The sequence below is a fragment of the Haliotis rufescens genome, unplaced genomic scaffold (genome assembly GCF_023055435.1).
Source record: "Haliotis rufescens isolate VD_foot unplaced genomic scaffold, xgHalRufe1.0.p SCAF_38, whole genome shotgun sequence".
In the NCBI taxonomy this organism is placed as follows: Eukaryota; Metazoa; Mollusca; class Gastropoda; order Lepetellida; family Haliotidae; genus Haliotis; species Haliotis rufescens.
The window spans coordinates 1514100-1538630 of NW_025964090.1; the positions used below are offsets into that span (position 1 = coordinate 1514100).

Below are 24531 nucleotides of genomic sequence, written 5' to 3' on the forward strand. Positions count from 1 at the left end.
ATATGAAACAAGTATCTAAACTTCCACGTTTCCAAATCTCCAAGAATGAATGTGTTATTGTACAACATTATTGCAATACACAACAGTTAAATTTAGCATAGACAAAATTATGATTCCTCGGTGGCAATTTCAGAGATGTTTACAGAAAATGCAACTAACATGTTAAAAGCATTACTGTACACTTTGAGCAGAGATGTATGACGTTTTCAATTTGGCTGCCATGGAGGCCATTTTGGAAATCAGATCCGAACCTCTTACACAAATTCAGCTGTATTCATTTTTGACAAGCATGTGAAGTTCCAGTTTCACTTGTCAAGTGGTTTCTCACTCTCAAAAGATGACATTGACGGTGTGTGCGAGGAAATGCATTTTTTGAGAAGTTAAATGCATGGTCTAAAGTTGGTTGGTTGGTTTGTTGTTTAACGCCGCACTCAGCAATATTCCAGCTATATGTAAATTCCAGTGGTCTGTAAATAATCAAGTCTGGACCAGAAAATCCAGTGACTGATATCATGAGCATCAATCCATGCAATTGGGATCGATGACATGTATCAACCAAGTCAGCGATCCCGTTAGTCGCCTTTTACGACAAGCATAGTCGCCTTTTACGGCAAGCATGGGTTGCTGAAGACCTATTCTACCCCGGAATCTCCACGGGTCGCATGCATGGTCTAAAGAACAAAGGTCAATAAATATTAACTACACACGCACCAAACAATAATATTTTTAACTCAATTTAAAACTCCTTCACAAATTCATGCAGTGAACACGCAAAAATTTCGTTCATTTGTTCAGTGGTTTCTGCGAGATGTTTATGATTGGCGACACAAATGGCTACCTGGCGGCCATATTGAAATTAAAATCTTGATGCCTTGACCAAACCTGAACCATCTAATAGTAACAACTTGACACAAAATTTCAGTTCAATCAATCAACACATTTTAGAGAAGAAGTTGAACATGTCAAACGTTGGTTGGTTGGTTTGTTGTTTTATGCCACACTCAGCAATATTCCAGCTAAATGATGGTGGTCTGTAAATAATCGAGTCTGGACCAGACAATCCAGTGGTTGACATCATGAGCATAGATCCACACAATTGGGATACAATGACATGCTTCAACCAAGTCAGCGGGCCAGACCACCCGATTGTCGCCTCATACTATTACAAGCAGTCGCCTTTTATGGCAAGCATGGATTGCTGAAGACCTATTCTACCCTGGATCTTCACAGATCACATGCCAAAGGAATATGGACATAGACAACAGATGATGGATGGTTGATGGACGACTTGCGATGACATAAGCTCATATGGCCAAAAACAAGAGGAAGTTAACATAAATGTGTAAAAGCAAGTGTTTTTATTTGAGGTAATACATATGTAATTAAAATCTTATACTTAAATTGTGTAATTAAAATAGGAGTACATCTACAAACGGTCTTGTTCACAGAGTCCTGTGTGTCTTCAGTGACAATGTTGTCAATACTTTGCCACAATAACTACATGGATGTAGTTCAATGCCAGTCTCTTTAAAATCAGGTCTAAGTTCTAGCTACTGCTAAACAAAGATCTCAGGACATCCAATTACAGGTCATGTCTGACTGAACTTCTGTGAACTTTCGACTTTTGTGAACACATTCTGAGTGTCACTTTTCCAATCTTGTAAGCGACGCTCTGATAAGTTGGATGAAAAGTTGTTCCCACATGGCCCATAATAGGATGTCCTCAGATCCTTGTTTCGTGATAGCGAGAACGGAGATGCGAATTTAATGAGTGAGTGAGAATGTTTTACGTCGCTTTTAGCAATATTCTAGCAATATCACGATGGGGGAACACCAGAAATGGGCTTCACACATTGTACCCATGTCAGGGATTGAACCCAGGTCTTTGGCGTGACGAGCGACATTTAACCACTAGGCTACCCAACCGCCCCGTGAATTTAATTTGGGTTAAATGCAACATCAAAAGTGTGCCTTCAGGTTATCTGAATGTGTGAATTCTTTCTCGCAACCAACAAGGCTCGACACCACTGTCAACAGGCATGTGTTGCTTCATGTTACTCGAATCTTTAACTGATTTCCCACACTCTTCACCTCAGTGTTCTTACGATTGACTCCAGTGTGGGTTCTTTTTATGTGTGCCTTTAGATTACCCGGTGTTGAATAGTATTTCCCACACTTCTCACATTTGTAAGGTCTGACTCCAGCGTGAGTTTGCCTGTGTGCCTTCAGGTTACCCAGTGTTGTACATGGTTTCCCACACGTGTCACAGTTGTAAAACTTAACTCCAGTGTGAATTCTGGCGTGTACCTTTAGTTTACCAAATGATGTAAATGTCAGGTCACACTCATCACACTTGTAAGGTTTGACTTCAATGTGACTTTTTCTCTGGTGTGTCCGTAGGTTACCCGCAGTTGTATATGTTTTTCCACATTCTCTACACAGAAAGGGCCTATCTCCAGTGTGAGTTCTCATGTGAGCCTTCTTGTTGCCACAAAATCTGAGCCCACACACGTTGCACTCGTATGGTTTTATACCAGCATGATGCCTCATGTGTCCCTGAAGGTAACTCATCAGGCTGAATGCTTTCCCGCACTCACTGCACAGGTAGGGCTTAATGCCACTGTGACTTGTCATGTGCAACTTGAGGTTACCTGACTGTGTAAATGTTTTCCCGCACTCGCTACACTTGTAAGGCTTGATTCCACTGTGACTTCTCATGTGTATTTTCAGATGACCTGAATCTATAAATGCTTTCCCACAAGTGCCACACTGGAATGGCTTCTCCCCAGTGTGTAACATTCTATGTTTCCTCAGGCTTTCTGGATGTGAAAACACATTGCCACACTCACCACACTGGAATGGTTTATCACCAGTGTGTAAACTCATGTGCCTATAAAGGCCTTGCGAAGTTGAAAATGCTTTCTCACACTCACTACACGTATGAGGTTTTACTCCAGTGTGACACATTGTGTGTTTCTCCAGGTTGCATGGAAACATAAATGCTTTTCCACACTCACTACATGTATACGATTTGACTCCAACGTGGAGCTTCATGTGTGCCTGCAGGTATCGTGACTTTTTAAATGCTTTACCACATTCATAGCACGTGTATGGCTGGACTTTGTTGTGATGTTTCATCTTCTTCAAATCAGAGGATCTTGCTAATGTCTCCTCAAATGCAGGACATGCATATGGTCTTGCTCTACTGTGACTTCCCGTGTGCCTTTGAAGGTCACTTGTTTTTCTAAATGTTTTCCCACACTTTTTACAGGAATAAGATTTAACTCTGCTGTGAAGATTCATATGTGTCTGCAGGTTACTTGCCAGTGAAAACGTTTTCCCACATTTCTCACATGGAAAAAGCTTCACTCGAGTGTTACTCCTCGTTTTACTCCTCAAGTGTCTCTCCATGTGTGTCTGCAGGCGTGTCTGCAAGCGTGTCTGCAAGCGACTTGGTGCATTGAATTCTTTGCTATGCTTACCATACTGATGCACTTTCCCACCCTGACGCTGTTTACGTTTCTGGTGGTTATCTGTTTCTGTTGGTTCAGGGTTCCTGTCCTCATTGACATCGTCACTGGTCTGTACCTGGCTCTCTGTCTTAACTATAAAGTCATGGATGTCAACGTCCTGAGTGTCACTGTTCTCTGGGCTCTCTGTCTTAACTATAAAGTCATGGATGTCAACGTCCTGAAAGTCACTGTCCTCTTCTGGGCACTCTGTCTTAACTATAAAGTCATGGATGTCAACGTCCTGAGTGGCACTGTCCTCTTCTGGGCACTCTACTTTCTCAATAAATTCACGGATGTTAATGCCCTGAGTGGCACTGTTGTCTTTCGGGCTCTCTACATCTCCATTGAAGTCACGGATGTTAACGCCCTGAGTGGCACTGTTGTCTTCCGGGCACTCTACATCCCCATTGAAGTCACGGATGTTAACGCCCTGAGTGGCACTGTTGTCTTCCGGGCTCTCTACATCCCCATTGAAGTCACGGATGTTAACGCCCTGAGTGGCACTGTTGTCTTCCGGGCTCTCTACATCCCCATTGAAGTCACGGATGTTAACGCCCTGAGTGGCACTGTTGTCTTCCGGGCTCTCTACATCCCCATTGAAGTCACGGATGTTAACGCCATGAGTGGCACTGTTGTCTTCCGGGCTCTCTACATCCCCATTGAAGTCACGGATGTTAATGCCCTGAGTGGCACTGTTGTCTTCCGGGCTTTCTACATCCCCATTGAAGTCACAGATGTTAACGCCCTGAGTGGCACTGTTGTCCTCCGGGCTCTCTATCTTCACAATAAAGTCACAGATGCTAATTTCCTGAGAGTCTCTGTCCTCTTCTCGGCTTTCTATCTTTTCAATAAAGTCACAGATGCTAACACCCTGAGTGTTAACTATGAACCTCATCTGAGCTGTCAGTTTTCCTCCATGCATCTTCTTGAGATGTTTCCACAAGAACACCACGGATGAGAACCCAAGATCACAGCTGTCACACGGGTACATGTCTGAAAAAGGAAGATCGAGATACAAAAATAGTGCACTATTTGATGGAAGTACTGAGAATGTTTAATACCGTATTCAACATAATAAGCGCCTACGGTGATATTTGCTGATACATTGGCTTGTGAACAATCCCAATTAGCATCCTTCCGATTGATCCATGTACACAAGACTTATTTATCCATGTATAATACACACTTGTGTGTTACATGCACCCTTAATTACGGGCAATTAAATTCTTGAAAAATATATCTTTTGTGTATAATACGCAGACTTTTCTTCAGTATCATTTCTGGCTGTCAGCATAAACCACGAAATTTATGATCTTTCAACCCTTTCACCAAATTTATACTCTAATAAAAGCCCCCTATTTCTAATTTTGAGAGTGCCCTGGGCGCTTATTACGTCAAATACGGTAAGACACATTCCGGTTTTATTATCTGGTTTATTTATATCTTTGTGTCCTGCACATGATGAGACTTTGCTTGTCAATATCTCTGATAACCACCCTCCCTGTCAAAGCAAACAAATCTGACAGCACAACAATAAATTCAGCCCATTTTCACAACATCATTGATCAAGAACATCATGTGCAAGGTGCCCTCTGACAAAGGTTCAAGTGGTTCAAGAACAAAAGACCAGTGTTTGATTCTCAACATCACAGCAAAAGAATATTACCACTGCCTTGTAGCTCACCTGGACATGCATTCAACAGCATAACTAGCTTTTACAACACGGCTGCTGAGGTGGCCATATTGAAAATCAGATTCAAACCTCTTGAACAAATTCTGATGTCATCATTGCTTTCCGAGGCTATTATGTTCACAGTCCAAGGAAATGCATCTTGAGAGACTTTAGGACCATGGTCAAAGTACAAAGGTGAAATTATGGTTAAAATGTAATATAAAACCAGAGCTCCAGATAAGTTTTTGGTGTTGTGGGTATTTTACCCATGCATTTTAAAATCATTGGGTATCAGTAATTCTATCTGGGTATTCAAATTTCTATAACCCACTAGTTTTTACACATGTGGGTATTTAAAGCCCCATCTGCGGTAGTAACTACCGCACTCTAGTGGGCGGAGCTTATACAAGTGATTTGACAGGTCAATATGACGTCATGATAACACATACATTTCATTGGTTAATGCGTAAACGGGTGACGTCATGTAAACACCCACCCACGTGGGCCGTTTGACAACAAGGACGTAAGTTTTAAGGGTAATATAAATATCTACCAAACGATTCCAAGACTTTTCAACAAACGTGTACATCTTTGGTTTCATAACCTACCTGCCATGTCGTCTTCACATCTTCATAAAATGATACCGTGGAATGTCCACGATTTATCCAACACAGTCCAACACACAAATTATAGTTCTAAATCTCTGGACGAGAACGAAATACGTTCGTTTGTCGTGATGCATATGAGCAGTGTAAATGAACAAGAAACATAATATGTGTTGGGGCACTAATCGTTATCCTGTGGTGTACGGTATATCTGCAGTTTAGAAATAGCATTTCTCACAATATATACAGTAATCAGTGATTTCAACAATGTTTTTCTTCGTTGTGTTCGTCTTGCCTCATCTGGAATCTGGATGACAACGATCGTGTAAAAAACCCTGGTAATGGTCAAAAATATTTTCAAATGATCAAAGTAGTTTCTTGTCATTTTTTCATTGCCCAGTAGCAATGTATTTTGGCAAAGTCTCACTTGTCCGATGAAGCTCCTCATGCCGAAGTAACTTGATCCGTGAAACTTGGCGGGTCCCAGTGACCCAGATCCCTGTTGATTGGCATGCCAAGTGTCATTTGCATAAGGCCATCCATATTTTTTGTATGTGTTTCTTCTCCCCTCAAGCCTCAACTAATCAGAGAGCGGGCGGACGAAATAAAATATATGACAGACTTATCAAAAAATGTCTTTCAATAATTGTGCAAGTTATTTTATGACATTTGAAAAAAGGTTCAACACTTGGTACTAGAATCTAGTCTATGAATTAATTTATGATGTAGATCCATTCGCTTTTTTCGGAAACAAATTTTTAATAAGATAAAGATAAAGTTGACCTGGTTCTTTTATGACGGTGCAATTGTAGATCTAGTAGTATTTCTTTTATTAGATCGGTGCGCAATTTTCCACAGCGGCAGCAAAATTGAGACACGAAGACATTATATTATTATACGTCGGAATGGAGATAAAAATATTCAAAAACGGACAGCCTCATAGACTACGAAACGATGTTCAGATAAATATTTGTTCACATTAATTCTGTCATGTGCGTGAAAATGGGTTTCAACATTACTTTCATCAAGCTTACATTCAGGTCGCTGGCTACTTCAGCAGTAGTGTTTTGTCTCGAAGCTCAAAGCAACAATGTTTCTCTCAGATACATTTTTCTCTCCATCCATGACGAACATCTGTCATAATGTCAATGCCTCAACAATCTTCCTGGGCAGTTGAATTCAACAATGTAATACACACGGCCTCATTCACGGCGTCATCGCAAAGATTCCTTCCAAATACCCACCACGTGATCAGGATTTAGACCTTGGGATAAATTAATAAATTATTTTTTTCGTGAATATTATTTTAAAAAATATCCTGTACATGGTACTTTTTCATTGCACTGGGTATTTCTTTTATTACTTTCTAAAACTTTTTATTTTCGCCTTTCTAAACACGCGATCTCCTAGCAACCACGCCCCATGAGCGCATCGAGTTGCTGCTTACAACTGTCAAGAACTTTGCAATTTCGCTTGTCTTCAATATGATCAACAGAACATTTTCATGTGAAGCCGAAGAATTGTTCGAGATAATCAGGGAGCCTTAGGTCATTTCGATTGTGACATTGGTGACTTTATCGTGGAGAAAGTTCCAGTTCAAGATGACATCATTCCGATTCACAACTCGAATCGACAAGATGGCGCCTCTCTTCCCGCCCTTGCAAGTGCAACAGAAACTTTGATAAATTCAGTGCCGATTCTTGGGATTAGCGAATCAGTGTCACAGCTAGATTTCATATTGGAACCAGATGAAGCCGAATATGTATGTTCACACTTCTTTTGTCAACCATGCGTGACACGGCACAGGCAATCGCAGTTAGGGAATGGTGCGGCCACCATGTTGCAGAAATTCGTCGATTCGAACACATTGTTTCTGGACTGAGCTAAATAAACGAAGTGTTTGGAGAGATCGTAGATACTTGGACTTGAAGACACGGAATTAAACGTTGCAGCAGATGAAGGATTGGTGTGGACAAAACGGGAAAGGGATCCCAAATTGTATTATAAAACTTGTGCGCGAAGTGTACCCAAATACCCCGAACAAAAAATACATGGGACAAGTGTGGATCTAATGATCAAACTCAGTTTTGTGTGTGAAAATTCTGTGAAAGAAAAGGAAATTCATAATTAAAGTTGTCTTGCTATATGTGTATTGGAGTTTTCGTTTATCGTAAGTACAATATTATCCGGATACGCCTTCTGTAGGCCAAAACATCAAGTATATTCAGTTACTTATTTACCAGTTGCTTATGTGCATTGTTATGTTGATACACGTAACATATTCATCTATTGTAGTCAAGCTGAGAAATATTCGCGCAACTTTTGGTGCTTCAAATTAGGCCCCTTCCTAAACACTAGTTGAAAAATCTCTGTAATAATTTACGTTTTATGAATATAAACTGATTATTGTGTGGCACAAATCTAACTGTTGAATGCAAATGACCAAAACTAAACAAATATCTGTAATTTTCAGATTGAACTGAAAGAATCGCATCGTCAATTTCGTATTTAAGTATCGTTACTGTTACATTAACTGAAACTGATGTTCTGCTGCTGTTCTGCCGTAAAAATATACAACACAATACACTTTGACCACAAATGCATTAAATGTGCCACATGTACACATGACCATGGGCTTTGCTATTTATAGCGCAAACGTAAATAAGCTCCTCCCACTGTGATCGATGCAGACGCCAAACACGATCGATTCGATTTTTTAGGATAAAACTACAGAAAATTTATTGCCTTATATCTTGATATGGAGCCATTTGTTGTATCCATGGTTTGTCATACAAGTTGATGCAAAGTTTGATGGTCAATGGTGATCTGGTTCCCGTATGGTTTTCAAAAAACGTCTCCCGACACTCGGTTGTGTTTACATTGTCAGTCATTGTTCGAAACTGAAACACCGCCACCTTGCGGGCTATTTATAGTCAGGGTGGGGCTTTAAGTTAAATATTTAACAACACTATTCATCTAGTCCCTACAAACTGGTGTCATGTGGGTAAGAGAGCTTTATAGGACTCACAAATACCACGATACTTCCACAAGAAAGTGTGATGGCAAATGATCATGATGTAACGGTTGGCAAGGTTGGTGGAATGCCCGTTTATAATTTCAAAATAAGTTGCTGATTCGCTAATCGAATACGCTGGGTTACTTCACAATATTTTGATGATACGCACAAGTTTTATTTTTGTAGCGTATCTGTAATGTTCGTTGCGTATTTGATATGCTTGGATTTTCTTTTACTGCGTATTTCTGCATTTCTGATGCGTATTTTACGCAGATACGCAGCTTATCTGGAGCTCTGATAAAAAAAAATCAAAAAAATCAGAACATATAATTATGTTGATCCCCACCACTAAATAAATATGCTTGTACAAAATGTCGCTACTAACTACATTTATCCCGAATATCATTTTAAAATTTTTCAATTTGAACAAACATGGCATGAGTAATGCTGATAAATAGGTTTTTCAATATGGCTGCCACGCTTGTAGCCATGTTTTTTTTTCAGATTATGGGAACATAATTGAAAAAATGCCATAAGATCACTAGTGAGTGAGTATGATTTTATGCCGCTTTTAGCAATATTCCAGCAATATCATGGCAGGGGGTACCAGAAATGGGCTTCACACATTGTACCCATGTCGGGAATCAATCCCGGTCTTCGGTGTAATGAGCGAATGCTTTAATCACTAGGCTACCAGACCGTCCTTTTGATCACTATTTATATATTTATTGACATATAATTCAGGAAAATGTGCAACATAATAAAAGCTGGATCAGAAATTTGTTAGATTTTAGTGATTGCATTAATCTTTTTATTAAGACATGTAAGTTAGCGAAAGATAATATTGACCTGTTTCCCCTACAATGCAGCCTCGCTAATGTCAGTATTCTAAAAGTGTTTACCTTCAGTGTGCCCCTCTTGGAGTGTAAGTTGTCTCTCGATACCAAGGTTCCTTGCATACTTGTGTCCGTACCATACAAGCAGCTCGCAACCAACACCGATCTTTTTGTAGGCTCTGTAGTAGATATGGCCATTGTATTGAAATGCAGTCAGATTCTGTTCTTCCTCTGTTCGAGCACAGTTGACATATCTCATCCAGTTGGCTGTGTTGCAGTGTTGGCCATCTACAAAGTGGGAAGGTTGTCCATCTGTGTGGATCTGATTGAAAGCAAATACAAAATACACTATAGATGACAAGGTGTGATGAGAACTCTTTTTAGCCCACAGCATCTGCATGGTTTGAGAATAATCCAAACAATATGAAATGCATTAATATGAATGACAACTAGTAGTGTTATTCTTATACGTTCTAAATGTATCTTGAACCCAACCTGATTTTCTTTGGACATGTAGGAACAGATTCTACAATAATATCGTAGAAAAGAATCTTTGGTCACATGCTTCCTCCGGCATATATTGTCCTTGAAGGCAAAAGGCACTAGGTCAACACTAGGCATATCTATGTGCCAAGTTTAGTGAAGAAATATTGTATAGCTTGGTTTGGTGGATCTGCTAAAAAAAAAACCACGAGCATTTCCAGCCTAAAAAGTTGTAAAATTATTTTTTTAAATTCCAAATTATGAAATGGCTCCAGTTCACCACTAGACCTATCTATGTGCCAAGTTTGGTGAAGGAAAATTGTACAGTTTTGATGATCTGCTCGGGAAACAACATCTTGCACGGACTTACGGACGGACTGACTGTGTCAAAATGTGTTGAGGCGGATATCTTTGTTTTGTTTGTTTGTTTGTTTGTTTGTTGTTTAACGCTGCACTCAGCAATATTCCAGCTATATAACGGCGGTCTGTGAATAATCGAGTCTGGACCAGACAATCCAGTGATGGATATCATGAGCATCAATCTACGTGGTTGGGTTTACGATGACATGCATCAACCAAGTCAGCGCACTTTACCACAACAATAGTAGAAATAATTCAATATACCTTTACAATTTGATATTTTTAAAAAAAGATTTGGGGGGGGGGGGGGAGAGAGAAAGATTCTGAAAATATTGGTCATTCATGTTGTAAATGGAAGTATATTGAAAAAAGTTTCAATGCAGATATATGGTAGATATGCTATGACCTTTATCAAGCATGTCAAGCAGACTTACAGGGAGGGAGGCACACTAAAAGGGGCAGACTAACAGTAGACAGACTTATGGGTAGACTGACAGGGAGGGAGACACACTAACGGGCAGACTAACAGTAGACAGACTAATGGGTAGACTGACAGGGAGGGAGACACACTAACAGGGGCAGACTAATGAGTAGACTGACAGGGAGGAAGGCACACTAACAGGGGCAGACTAACAAAAGACAGACTAATGAGTAGACTGACAGGGAGGAAGGCACACTAACAGGGGCAGACTAACAAAAGACAGACTAATGAGTAGACTGACAGGGAGGAAGGCAGACTAAGAGGGGCAGACTAACAGTGAGGGAGGCACACTAACAGGGGCAGACTAACAGAAGACAGACTAAGGGGGTCAGACTAACAGATGCAGATTAACTGTCAACAGACAAACAGGGGCAGACTTAACTGTAAATGTGTTGCCAAATTTTCACACAAGAAACAGAATGTATTCAAAATGATTTCAAAGATGTGTGAAGTACTGTTGGAAGGCTAGAGAAATGCTCTCCCTGCTTTCAATACAATTCCTTGGGATAAAATAAATAATACAAAATTATTCAAACCTACCTAATCTAGCCTTTTTTGAATCAAAACTGATAATTCTCAAAATACTTGTTTATGGGTAGAAGGATGACAAGCTTAGAAACTTTGCATTTGAGACATGCTAAATAAAACAAACTGTAACGAGAGGTTGGTTGGTTGGTTTGGTGTTTAACGCTGCACTCAGCAATATTCCAGCTATATGACGGCGCAGTAAATAATCGAGTCTGGACCAGACAATCCAGTGATTTACATCATGAGCATCGATCCACGCAATTGGGATCGATGACATGCATCAACCAAGTCAGCAGGCCTGACCACCCGATCCCATTAGTCGCCTCTTACGACAAGCATAGACGCCTTTTACGGCAAGCATGGGTTGCTGAAGACCGTTCCTACCCCGAATCTTCACGTTTCATAACTAGAGGTGATAACCTAGCACCTATCCTGTGTCTCTTAACAGGTATATATTTCACCCAAGTTGACATCCCAGTGGCCTGAACCTAGTTTAGGAAATGTGTGTGTAATGTGGCATACATCATGGGAGAAGTGTTGACACAGAGTCATTTTGTTATTTTTTATAACACACACATAAACTTGTTTTGTGAATAAGATGTTAAATGAAGCGAAAATGATTATAAAAAAAGGTACATTTTTCAGATTTTGTTCATTGGAAACAATCACAACATGTTTTTTCAGAGCTACTTTTTCCCCCTGTGAAATTGCAGACAGAACACAAAATCCTTAGGAGTGAGTGAGTGAGTGAGTTGGGTTTAACGCCGCTTTTAACAGTATTCCAGTCACATCGCGGTGTGTCAGCTTAATGTGGGAGGAAAGCCTGAAGTGATGCAGGTTTCAGACGTTTACCACTTCGGTGAAACCCACGAGCACGGGTATGGTGCTGACAAACCTAGAAACATAATTGGGTCGAACCGGGATTCGAACCCACAATCATAGGTTTCTGGCATGCCCAAGGGACGCAACTCTGCAAAGCGAATCGCGGCGCCTTAGACGACACCTGTGCCCTCCAAAAACCCTAGGAAGGTCAACTGGTTGTTACTTAGTAAGGATAAGAATTTATGGATAAACAACTTCTTTATTACAATTAAGAGCGACGTTTCAGTGTAGGTTCTAACACCGTTATCAAGGAAGTGATTTACAGAGTGTGGTTGGCAAGTATATATACAAGTAGGAGGCAATGTTTATACAGTAGAGTAGATATTGTTATACTGGAGTAGAGAAGCCTGTTATGTACACACAAGGGTAGTGATTACAATCATCGGTGAAGTCAGTGACCTAAACAAAGGATGAAGCCAGTAATTTAAACAACGGGATTATGGCTGATTGGGGTCTTTGATGAGTTGTATATATACTTGCCAACCACACTCTGTATATCACTTGCTTGATAACGGTGTTAGAACCAATCTCATTAAAATCGGATCTTTGTTCTCGCTATCGCTAAACAAAGATCTGAGGACAATCCCATTAAGAGTCACGTCAGAACGACCTTTCACCCAGCCAATCAGAGCGTCGCTTACCAGATCATGAAAGTGACAGTCGGAATGTGTTTTCTAATCATGCAACCAGTAAATATTCAACACGGTGTATTCCGAACAACAGTTACGGGTTTTATGATTATATCCATACAATCTAGGCCATCTATAAGCCATTCCAGAATTATCAGTTTTAATTTTTTTAATCGAGAATATGTCAAAATATGTTTCGAAGCGTAGTCACCAGTTTGAAACTAGTGTCGTAAAGCTCCAGAAAAATGTCTTCTGATTGGCCACTGTCGATTTCTTGCCAGTCATTTCATTGGTCGGTCAAAATTCGCGAAAGGTCGTTCTGAGGTGACCCTAATGGGATGTCGTCAGATCTTTGTTTAGCGGTAGCGAAAACTAAGATCTGATTTTAATGAGATTGTGTTAGAAACTACACCGAAACGTCGCTCTTAATTGTAAGAAGGAAGTTGTTTATCCATAAATTCTTAACCCACCTACTACTCCAACTTCTAAATGCCTATCAAAGAAGTGGTTGTTACTTGATCATTAAAGAATAGACTTCTTTGTTAAATGCCATGAATATTTATATGGCAAAAAGCATATTTCTATGATATCCGAAAGTATTTTTGTACCAAACATACTTGCCAACTGTATCCTGATCCATGAGCAGTGTTCTCATCTTGGATGGAGTCTCCCTCGTACGGCCCAAAGCAGGTGCGTGGAACAAAGTCCCGAGACGCCCAAACTCCAAGACCAGCGCCTGGGATCCCAGATTCCTCAATCTCCAGACCAACAGGCATCGTTTTCCACGCTCTGTCTGAGCTTCCTGGTGTTTCCTGAAATCATTCCACATTTGAAAATAAATTGTATATGTTTTTCAAAACCCTTTCCATAATCATAAGAAATTTCTGCAGAGTCCATTGCATGATTCCAACAACTGTATTTGGCGTAATAAGAGACCCACTCTAATAAGTGCCCACCGTGATATTTGCGAATATATTGGCTAGTGAACAATCCCAATTAGCACCCCTTCCGATTGATCCATGTATACAAGACTTAAATTCACTCTTGTATAATCATGATAATACACACTCTTGTGATATATGCACCCTTAATTATGGGCAATTAAATTCTGGCAAATATATCTATTGAGTATAATACGCACATGTTTTTCTTTTGTATTATTTCAGGCTGTCAGCATTAACCACGAAATATACAATCTTTAAACTCTGTTTTTTCTCTCACCAAAATTATATTCTAATAACAGCCCCTATTTCTAATATTGAGAGCGCCCTGGGCACTTATTACGTCAAATACGGTATATCATAAGTATGTGTTAATGACTCACTTACAAATACTGATAACAAGAATCACTCCCTTGTATCTACTTGACTGAAGATTGCTACTGGTACAATTCAAAATGATTATTATTATTGAAAAGAGAAGAGAGAAGAATACCTGTGTGTCTGCCACCATGAGAAGAGGTCCGTGTACTGAACAGTCCCCTTCATACTCCTTGTTGCAGTCCTGGCAATCTGAGGTACAAACACACACATGTTAATATATCATGTATATTAGCTTATTAGATTGTCATGGCAGTACCACTGTCAACGAAGGGGCGGCAAGGTGAGGTGCAGTGAGGTGAGGTGAGGTGAGGTGAGGTGAGGTGAGGTGAGGTGAGGTGAAATTGGGTTTAACATTGTGTTCCAAGATTACTGCACTAATATAGCGACATGCCAGAACGACTTCACGCATCTGGTGGTTGTCTGTACTGGTCCGGATTAATGCCGGTTTTACCAAGCTAACCAACCCACTCAGATACAATAGTGCAGGGTTAAATTCCAGTTCTGATCCAGTCTTTTGTGATTTCTTCATCGAAACCAGCCCTATTCCTGTACATGTACTTCTACCACCTGGGGACCGCCTCCGTGGTCTAGTGGTAGAGCGTCCGCCCGGAGAGCAGAAGGTCCTGGGTTCGATCCCGGGCCGCGTCATACCAAAAGACGTTAAAAGATGGTACTTGTTGTTACCCTGTCTGGCGCTCGGCATTAAGGGGCTTAAACAAGGACTGGTCGGCTCGGAGTAAGTATACTGTGTCTGAGTGAGGTATTCATGTTAAACTGCAGCATGGTATCTCAGTGGGCTAGCACCATAAATCGGCACTAGTCCGGACTAGTACAAGCAGCCACACAAACACACACACGTACATGCACGTCGCCATATAAGTGCAATAATCTTGGACGCGACGTTAAGCCCAATTTCACCTCACCTCTACCACCTGGGAAGTGGCTCATTCTTAGCAATGTCTTTCTCTGAAAAACACATAGGGTGGCAACTTGTTCCTGCAACAGCCAGCATCTCTGTGAATCTGTCTGTCATTCCCTTCAGTCCTTTTCTCTCCTTTGAGTGAGTTTGGTTTAACGCTGCTTTTAACAGTATTCCATTTATATCACGGCGTGTCAACATAATGTGGGAGGAAAGCCCGAAGTGATGCAGGTCTTAGACGTTTACCACTCTGGTGAAATCCATGAGCACAGGTATGGTGCCGACAAACCTAGAAACATAATCGGGGCGAACTGGGATTCGAACCCACAATCATAGGTTTCTGGCGTGCCCAAGGGACGCAACTCTGCACAGCGAATCGCGGCGCCTTAGACGACTGGGCCAACCATGCCCCCTTTTCTCTCCCCTGAACCCGATTTTCTGCTGGTATGGAATATCAAAGGTATTGTGAATCTGGTCCGGCTGTTATCCTCCCTATTTTCTTCAAAGTCAGCGTGTAGTTTCTAGGCAATGTGAATCTTGTGTCTGACAACTCATGAAGCTGAAGCTGTGTCCCATCCAATACTGGCCTTGAATTTAGCTGATACGATGCCCAACTTGTTAAGTGATGACGAGGCCTCTGATCAGTCGTACAACCAGCTTCACCTTGTCCACCTTGTTGTTGGACTTGGCACACCCATACTGATGTCCAGTTGCTTGGTTTCCATTTACCTCCGCAATGGGAATGATCTTCATTTTCTCACCATACGTGAAGGAAGTTCTTGTAAACGCCCTGGTTGTGCTTTTACAAATTTACTCATATTTTATGGTACTCTACCTGTAAGTCAGCCACTGTCACTTACACAGAAATGCTACTTACACAGGAAATGCTACTTACATGGAAATGTTACTGACACAGAAATGTTACTTACATGGAAATGTTACTGACACAGAAATGTTACTTACTTAAGGATTGACTGTATTTGTTTCGGTTCACTGAGGTATGAATAAAAAAAGCGATGTGAAAACTGCATGAATCCCAAGTTTTTGAAAAAGCGACGTGAAAACTATGAATCCGCTATGCGGATTAATACAGTTTTCACATCGCTTTTTCAATTTTATACCTCAATGAACCAAAAAAAATACACAGTGAACTCTTACGATAGTTTAACCAAAAACAGTTAAATATATCAAAGCAGACAAAAATGACGAAATTGATAAACATTCCTGGTGTATGAATACATACTGTGGGGTGACATGAATCATGTGATCGTTTAATTTATGCACATAACTTGACATGCCTACACAGTCAGTAGCCAATCAACCGAGAGTAGGATCAAAACATTGTTCATAGGACCTGTCAGTTAAGGCAAGAGGCGAGAAGAACTGCAACAGTCAGACTGTAACGAACCGGAAGAAATATGCCCGGGAGAAGGCGGCTGTTTCAAATGACATGGTCAGTTACTGCCAGATTCAAACATTACTAAAACACATTTTGAAAATGCTAGTAAGAATTGAAACCCGAAGACATGAAAGTTGAACCGAGGCGAGCGGGAAAAAACAGGCGAGCGTTTTCTGTTTCATTCATCCTCGGCCTTCGGTTTCAAAGGGTAGTTTGAATGCATGAATGTCGCTAAATGGCATGTGCATGACGATGCATGTGAGCAGAAATGGAATTCCCTCGACTGTTATATTGGCATTCCCTGACATTCTGCAGTAATAAAAGTAGTGCGCCTCAGAGGGCGTGGAAATGAATGCAATAACACGTGACCAATTCAGCTAATCAGAATGCAGGAATTCCAATGAACACAATAAAAATTTAAATATACAGAAATGCTATTTACATGGAAATACTACTTACACAGAAATGCTACTGACATGGAAATGTCACTTACACAGAAAACGGTCATCACCTGGTGCCTCAACTTCCATGTAGTTATTCTGGAGTCTCTCACACTCTGGAGGAGACGGACTTTCTCCACATGGCTCCTGTTTCACCTGAAATGTCAACATCATGAATGCAGACATATTGCATAGTTGTCTCAACTGAGGGAGTTGTGATGAGTCCAAATTTACTACCCGGGCACCCACCACCCTATTACCCGACCCTACCCTGGTACCTCCTGTAGATATCAAGAGATAGGTACGAACTGTCTGATTGATATAGTTTGACCATAGCCCTGGCAGAAAGGAATGGGAACATTAGTGACTTATAGTGTAACCATAGTTTTAGAATTTTTTGTCATTAAACAATATAACCAAGGGTCCAGGTAGTTCTGTGGGTACCCGGGTCCTACTCAGTACCCACCTGACTTAAGTACCCAAGTCCCAGCCCTACCCCTGATGTACTACTTTGTAACCAGTGGAATGATGTTAATCGTACTGTTTGTTGCTTAACGCTGCACTCAGCAATGTTCCAGCTATATGACGGCGGTCTGTAAATAATTGAGGCTGGACCAGACAATTCAGTGATTAACATCATGAACATCGATTCACGAAATTGGGATACGATGACATGCATCAACCAAGTCAGCGAGCCTGACTCCCCGATCACGTTAGTCGTCTCTTACGATAAGCATAGTTGCCTTTTTAGGCAAGCATGGGTCGCTGAAGACCTATTCTGAGAAAGCTTGTCTTGTCAATGTCAAAACTATAGAAATTGATCACACTGTTTCCATAATTTTTGTGATCATGATTTGTGTTTTTTGAGACAAAGTAAGAAAGTAAAAAATATCCTGAATCACATTAACTTGTGATTTGTTTTAGATCGTTTGACAGTGTTTGATAGTTAAAAAACAGACATAACATCAATGAGATTGGATTCTTGTGGTACTTACAATAAAGTCCATCTTTAAAGTCCTTCATCCACAAAGAAAGTTTAACACCCTTCTCCGTTACCTGAAGATCATAAAGAAAACTCAATGAAGAGTTAGAACAGAAAGCTTTGAAAAAATGACTTAATCCGACTTCAAATGATATTTTTGGTGCGTTTTCATCAACATGGGATCGTTTAGGCTTGTTCCAGTTTGGTAAGGGACCATAGTATTGAATTGAGCCATTCGTAACTGCCGATTCATGATCAGTAAAGTATTACTAAAACCCTGGGCCAAAGTCGAGTCACTGAAGACAACTTTCAACACATGACGTCAGAGTGAACAACATCAACATTGGGAACGTGGAAGGATTGACCAGGTTTAGAACATCTAGCCGAGAGCCGCAATGTGGTCCTACACCCTACCTACATCACTGCCGATTACACCACTTTCATAAATCCTGGTGGCCGAATACCCTCGTATTTTTCTGAGATTTTATAAAAATATTTCCCGTGGATTTGTGACTGAAAAGTTGATATCGCTATTCTTCCATATAGTTTCCCTATCTATACACGTGCTTGTCATAATTTTATTACCACAACTTGAGGTAATAACAGACCGGTAACCCGTTCTGTTTCGGCGGTAGGGAGCTGACATGTTGACATGGACCGCGCATGCGCTAGTATTCTATAGTCTGTTTCTGTATGGGATTTCTACAAGCTGTTTTCTCTTCCAGCGGAAAACACGCTATTTCTATGGGCGGCCATTCGGTCATAAAATACATAGGCATCTCAACCGTAATAGGTAAATGATCGGATTCGGGTCGTAAAATTATAATAAAATTCTTAACGCAAGAATACAGACTACAAACAATGAAATGATCCACCACACTGTTACCTGGGTGTCCGATAAACGTAAAATCATCGTATGAATCGTTCCCTGATCTGCCATTCAAAATGTGCATGTAAAAGTTGCTACACAATTCCAGCAACCCTTTACCTTTCGTATTAAAGAAATTATCTTTTGATTTTCTGCTTAATTAAAAAATATCATGATCATAGTCTGAATCATCTATTGGTAAATAATATGTTTGTTTGTTCGTTTGTTTCTTGTTAACGCCGCACCATTCACCATTTTGTCTCGGAGGCTTTTGTAAGCGTGTGTTTAGCTAAATTGCATTAATGATTGTGAGTTCTCCTATAGGCGCATGTACTTTGGTTTCTGTGTTCATGCATGATGTGAAAAATCATTATGATTAGATGTAGCGTCAGGGTAATGTTAATGTACACCTCAACGAAAGCTACATTCAAATCATCAGTTACAGAGATATATTACTTTATCATATAATGGGTAGGTTTCTCGGCAGGATAAATCCAACAGATAAAAACGATATCCGTTGGGGTCATTTGCGGATAGAGATGCAAATATCAAATGTCAAGTAGGACTACTTTCACTGTTTATAAACAAACATGGCGTCGCCCTCGCCATTCGGCGATCGAGTCAGAATTAACCATCGGGAATCTGGATAAACTTCAGGGATAATTGCCATCATTATCAAAAGAACACTCTAATATACTGAAAATCAGTGTCTAACTGTGACGTAGCTAAGGCATTTTATAAGTTTTGGCAACTTTGGAAATTTCGAAACAATTTTGCGAGGGCACGAAGCCTAGCCGAGCGGGAACAGTAGCCACATCTGTGCTTGTAGACCTCTGCGGCTTTGAAACCTTCTCCACAAATTAAAATAGTTGGATTTTGCCGAATTATGTTTGAATTGTTACCTTGTTTCGTTTTGTCGCTTTGTGTACATCTGACTACACTTCTTAACGTTTTAACAGGACAGACCGACTGTCAACAACGTCTGACCGTGGCCGTGACGTATCATAGACTAGGGTTAGAGTAGCTTCCCTTTGACAAAGGGCAGTTACTCTAGCGGACAGACCGATGGATTGCCGCGAAGGCAATTAATTAATAAAAACAACTGTTGTTTTGCGTATATGTTGCCTGGCCACTGTATAAGAAACAGATTTCAGTTGGAACTATATTGGCTACTGTCACTGTCCGACTGACACATCACTTACCCTGTGACGTAATAAATATTAATGCGCGCATTCCAGGAAAACGCGCAATGTTTCGGTAATGTTTGTGAGAGAGGGAAAGCGATTTTAAAGCACAGAATTAAAGAATGACATTATATGATAAAGAGGTTGTGTTTGGAGATGGTAAATATCCTGCAGTAGGAATAAACATTCCAAGGCTCGCTAAATACAATGTTTATTCCTAATGCAGGATATTTACCATCCCCAAACACACTCGCGTGATAACCTCTATTTATTATCAGCATTTATAACCTGTACACGTTAGTGCGAGATTTATGTTCAAACCCAAGTTGGAATCTGCCGTTCATCGGTTCTATCACCTTCCCCGTTGTGTTAGCATCCTCCTCCGCTATGACGATAACGATGAGGACGTAGAAGATGACGGTGATAATACTAACCCAAGATGGATGTTTTTGTATATAGGAAGGTGCTACATGTAACTGATTGTAGACTTAGAAAACAACAGAAAATGACACATGGAGCAATAAAACGGCACACAATTTAACAAACGTTTTTAGAGGTTGATGCTTTTTGGGGTACAAATAATCAAGGAACTGTTTATCCTAAAAGGTCACTTCTTGTCGTGAAGATGCCTAGTAGAGTTTAAATTCAGTGGAGCCTGCAGAATGACTTGTGTTGCTTTTACCGAATATCATCTGGTCGTTAATGCCTTTTGCAAATGCTACACAAGTGCTGAGCCGTCAAGGTGCTTCCTCTACATAGGGAGCACCATTGCCGGGTTCCCAGCCAACCTTGTTAGTTCTGGGAACCACAATCACCTGGGCAAATAAGGCGCTACCAAAAGCAGTTGTTTGAAGAAGTTCAAGAAGACAACTCCATGTATGACAAAAGTGGGCCTGAAGATGAAGCTTAACTCATGTCCAGCATCGTTCTAAGAAGTCGATCAGATGAAAAACACCCAACTAAATGCAGTGTGATATCTTTATTCAAAGCCCTACTGATTTTCCACCTCAACTTCATTGCAAACATACCGTACCTTTTAATGGACTGTATCCTGGTGTTATTCTATCTTCTAAGGTGATACTGACCATTTTTGCAAGTCAATGGATGGATGCCACTCTATGAGACCTATCATGGTTTCTTCCTTGTGATATATTCACACAGAAAGAGAGATTATTTTGTTGTCGTTTATTGAAATTAGAATAAAAAGAGGTGCCCATACAAAATTATGCTTATATGTCTTGGAATTAAATGAACGGTTTAAAAGTGAGAAAATATAGCAAGAAATGATGCTCTAAATGGAAATGCTTCGTTTGTACGATGGGGCATATGATCATAATATACGAAATAAATAAATAGCTAACTTGATCCCTAGATTTAGAATTTGATTACATGTCAAAATATTTTAAGATCACGTTTTGGTCAATATTTATGATTCTAGTATTTTACTCGTTTTAATATTCCATTTTCTCTCCTTTCTTTATAAGACAAAGTTCTGTGAACCTTGAAAAGGTAAAATGTTGGAAATCACAGTACAATGTATTATTTTTGCCATGTTAACCACCCACTTGTTACCATATTGCAGAATTTGACCCCTGAAGATACGGGGTAGAATAGGTCTTCAGCAACCCATGCTTACCGTAACAGGCGACTATGCTTGTGGTAAGAGGCGACTAACGGGATCGGGTGGTCAGGCTCGCTGACTTGGTTGATGCATGTCATCGATCCCAATTGCGTGGACCGATGCTCATGATATTAATCACTGGATTGTCTGGTCCAGACTCGATTATTTACAGACTGCCCTCATATAGCTGGACTATTGCAGAGAGCGGCGTTAAACAACAAACCAACCAACAAACATATTGCAGAATTATTTCACCTTAAGATGTAATAGGTATTAGTATAACACTATTTTGACTGATGCTCATAATAGTAATACTTGTTTATTAATGTATTTAATAAAGTAAAGGAACATATTCTCGCCCATGGGCCTGCCCATGGGCCTACCCATGGGCGACATAGTCTAAATATTGAGTTTTTCAACAATTTTTTTTTCATTTTTTCTTCCTTGGTATGTTCCCATGAAAACGGCATGTTTAATTTTGTAAATACCTTTAACCGAGACTGGGCAAAGAGCGTAGAGTTTCTGGACTTTTGGGTTTCCAGAATTAAAATGGGACGTGTTATTAATACTTTTTTGGATTGTATTTGGTGATCAGAAGTTTCATTTTGTTAGTCCATAATAGTAACTTTCATTGATATGATTCATGGATGAGTTATACAGTATGTCTTATGTAAAGGCATTAAGATGCTGCTGCCAAAGATTAAATATATATACATATACTGAACCGCAAAAGAAACGTCACCATGGATAGATATATGAGACACCTTATTTGTCCAAACACTGTAAACATACTTTGAGACATATTAAAAAAGATGAAACTTGGTAAAACTGATAATCAACGTTAAAATTAAAGTGTCAAATGTTCTTAAAGTAAAACACAACACAAGTCTCTGAGAAAATTGCATCACAAGTCAGTATCTTGTGTGTCCGCCATGTGCATTGATGACTGCCGTGCAATGTCGATACATGGAATGGATGAGGCGGTTGATGAAGGCCATAGGCACTTGAGCCCACACTCTGTGGAACGCCTGACCACGGACGAATATACACGTCTTTGGCCTGACGCAGTTCAGGTGCAGTTGTCGGCCTTGGTCGGACGTCATTCCGTCGTCTTTTGAAACTCGTCCCACAGGAGCTCAATGGGATTTTAATCGTGACTGAGGGCGGGTCACTGCATGGTTCTGATGCCATTCTGCTGGAGAAAGTCTCTTGTTGCTCTCACAGTGTGGGCATGGGCGATATCAAGCTGAAACTCGTGGTTGCGGCGAAGTGCCAAATGAGGTATGACGTGTGTCTCAAGACTTGATCAATGTACCGAGCTGCTGTGATACCATTGCCTCTCCCTGGACCGATGTTCTGGAAGACCACAGGGCCGACCCTCTGTGCAAGACCAATTCCACCCTGCACAATGATGCTCGGACCACCCAACGAGTCTCTCTCAAAAACACAAGCATCCGACTCTCTCTCTCCCTCTGCCATCTGCTGTTGAGATACAGTAACGGCTCTCGTCTGGGAAGAGGACGCTTCTCCACTGCTGGTGGCCCCAATGCTGGTGCTGTGTTGCCCACTGAAGACGGTCCCGGCGATGGCGTGGTGTCAGAATGGGCCTCGGTGAGGCCTGTGACAGTGGAGGTGTCTGCTCGTCAATCGTCGACGCACGGTTTATCGCTGGTGTGTCCCCATGGTCTGTCGAGCAGTTTCCGCAGCAGTAACAAAGCGATCTTGAAGATGCTTTCGCACAATCTGACGTTCCTGACGTCTGGTGGTGACCCTTGGTCTTCTACTACGTGGTCGGTCATCTGTAGTGTTGGTGGTCTGGTACCGTTGCTGGAGCCTGTATATGGTCCTTATGTGGACTTGAAATGTATTGGTTACTTGCCGGGCGGTTTGTCCAGCTTGCAATCGCCCAAGGGCTTGGTGTCGCCGATTTCTTGTCAATCTTGGCATGTGGTAGCAATTCAATAACGAACGAATGTTATCCGATCTGGGTGGATTGTTATAGGGCAAGAAATGGGGGAGCGCATGTGCATTTCAATTTGCACGGAACTCACGTGCATCGGGTTACCATGGCCGTTGCCGTGATGCGTTTGGGCGATCGGTTTTATTGTCATCTGCATTGTTTTTTTTATCATCAAATTTCATATTTCCGGACAAGGTAATATTAAATTTTAGAAACTTTGACCAAAATTCCCCAGAAATTTAAATGATATTTGTTTATGCAATGTGACTTGGGGTGACGTTTCTTTTGCGGTTCAGTATATGTACATTTGTTTCTTTTAATGTTATGGCAATTCAATATATGTAAATGTAAGTGTATTTGTTTTATCTTGTTAACCTTTCGTCACACAGACATGAATAACCTTTGATGATCATGAGTCGGAGTTTTAGGTATATACTGGCTTTGTGATGTTGTTAATGTCATTTATTCATGAGTGAACTCGATAGCATGTGCTCAATGAACAAGGGAGGTTAATAAAGTTTGTCAGTGTAAAAAACAATTGTTACTTTCAAATACCCGTCATTTTATTTTGTAGAATTGTGTAAATAAACTCAAAATGCCCGGGAAATGATGTATTTCACCTAATTGTAATTGTAATTGTCTGTCCTTTGTTTTTGAAAATTGCATTCAGCAGCTGTTAACAGTGATCAAGAAACGGTCTATAGAGAAAATGGTCCTTGGACAATATGGAGAAACTGTCATCAAATCTGAGTGAAAATGACCCCGATAATGGTCCAAAAAAAAACTTAGTTGATACAATTGTTACATGAGACCCCTGTCTCCCATTTGACAT

At 40.6% G+C, this 24531-nt stretch overlaps 1 protein-coding gene across 5 annotated transcripts; it reads right to left on the minus strand.

Annotated features, from left to right (window-relative positions):
• Nucleotides 1–1335: 1335 nt before the first annotated feature.
• Nucleotides 1336–18722, minus strand: LOC124120278 (zinc finger protein 85-like). 5 transcript variants are annotated; one of them, XM_046483064.2, is made up of 7 exons: nt 18652–18722; nt 18080–18140; nt 17138–17240; nt 14439–14515; nt 13622–13816; nt 9708–9963; nt 1336–4505 (listed from the first exon to the last, which is right to left on the minus strand). In XM_046483064.2, exons 2-7 carry the CDS (start codon nt 18089–18091, stop codon nt 2050–2052), a joined length of 3099 nt encoding a protein of 1032 aa, XP_046339020.2. In that variant the 5' UTR covers nt 18092–18140; nt 18652–18722; the 3' UTR covers nt 1336–2049. The 5 variants fall into 5 exon arrangements, with proteins under 5 accessions (XP_046339020.2, XP_046339021.2, XP_046339022.2 ...); XM_046483065.2 differs by having other exon boundaries at nt 18675–18719; XM_046483066.2 differs by lacking the exon at nt 18652–18722 and adding an exon at nt 18481–18526.
• Between the last annotated feature and the right edge of the window lie 5809 nt (nt 18723–24531).

Bases quoted from the DNA above. Each gene is read 5' to 3' on its own strand.
- LOC124120278 (XM_046483064.2), bottom strand. The intron at 13,817-14,438 runs GTATTCTTCTCT...GAATGATTTCAG, and splicing joins TCATGGTGGCAGACACACAG to GAAACACCAGGAAGCTCAGA. The intron at 9,964-13,621 runs GTATGTTTGGTA...GCTTTCAATCAG, and splicing joins GATCAGGATACAGTTGGCAA to ATCCACACAGATGGACAACC.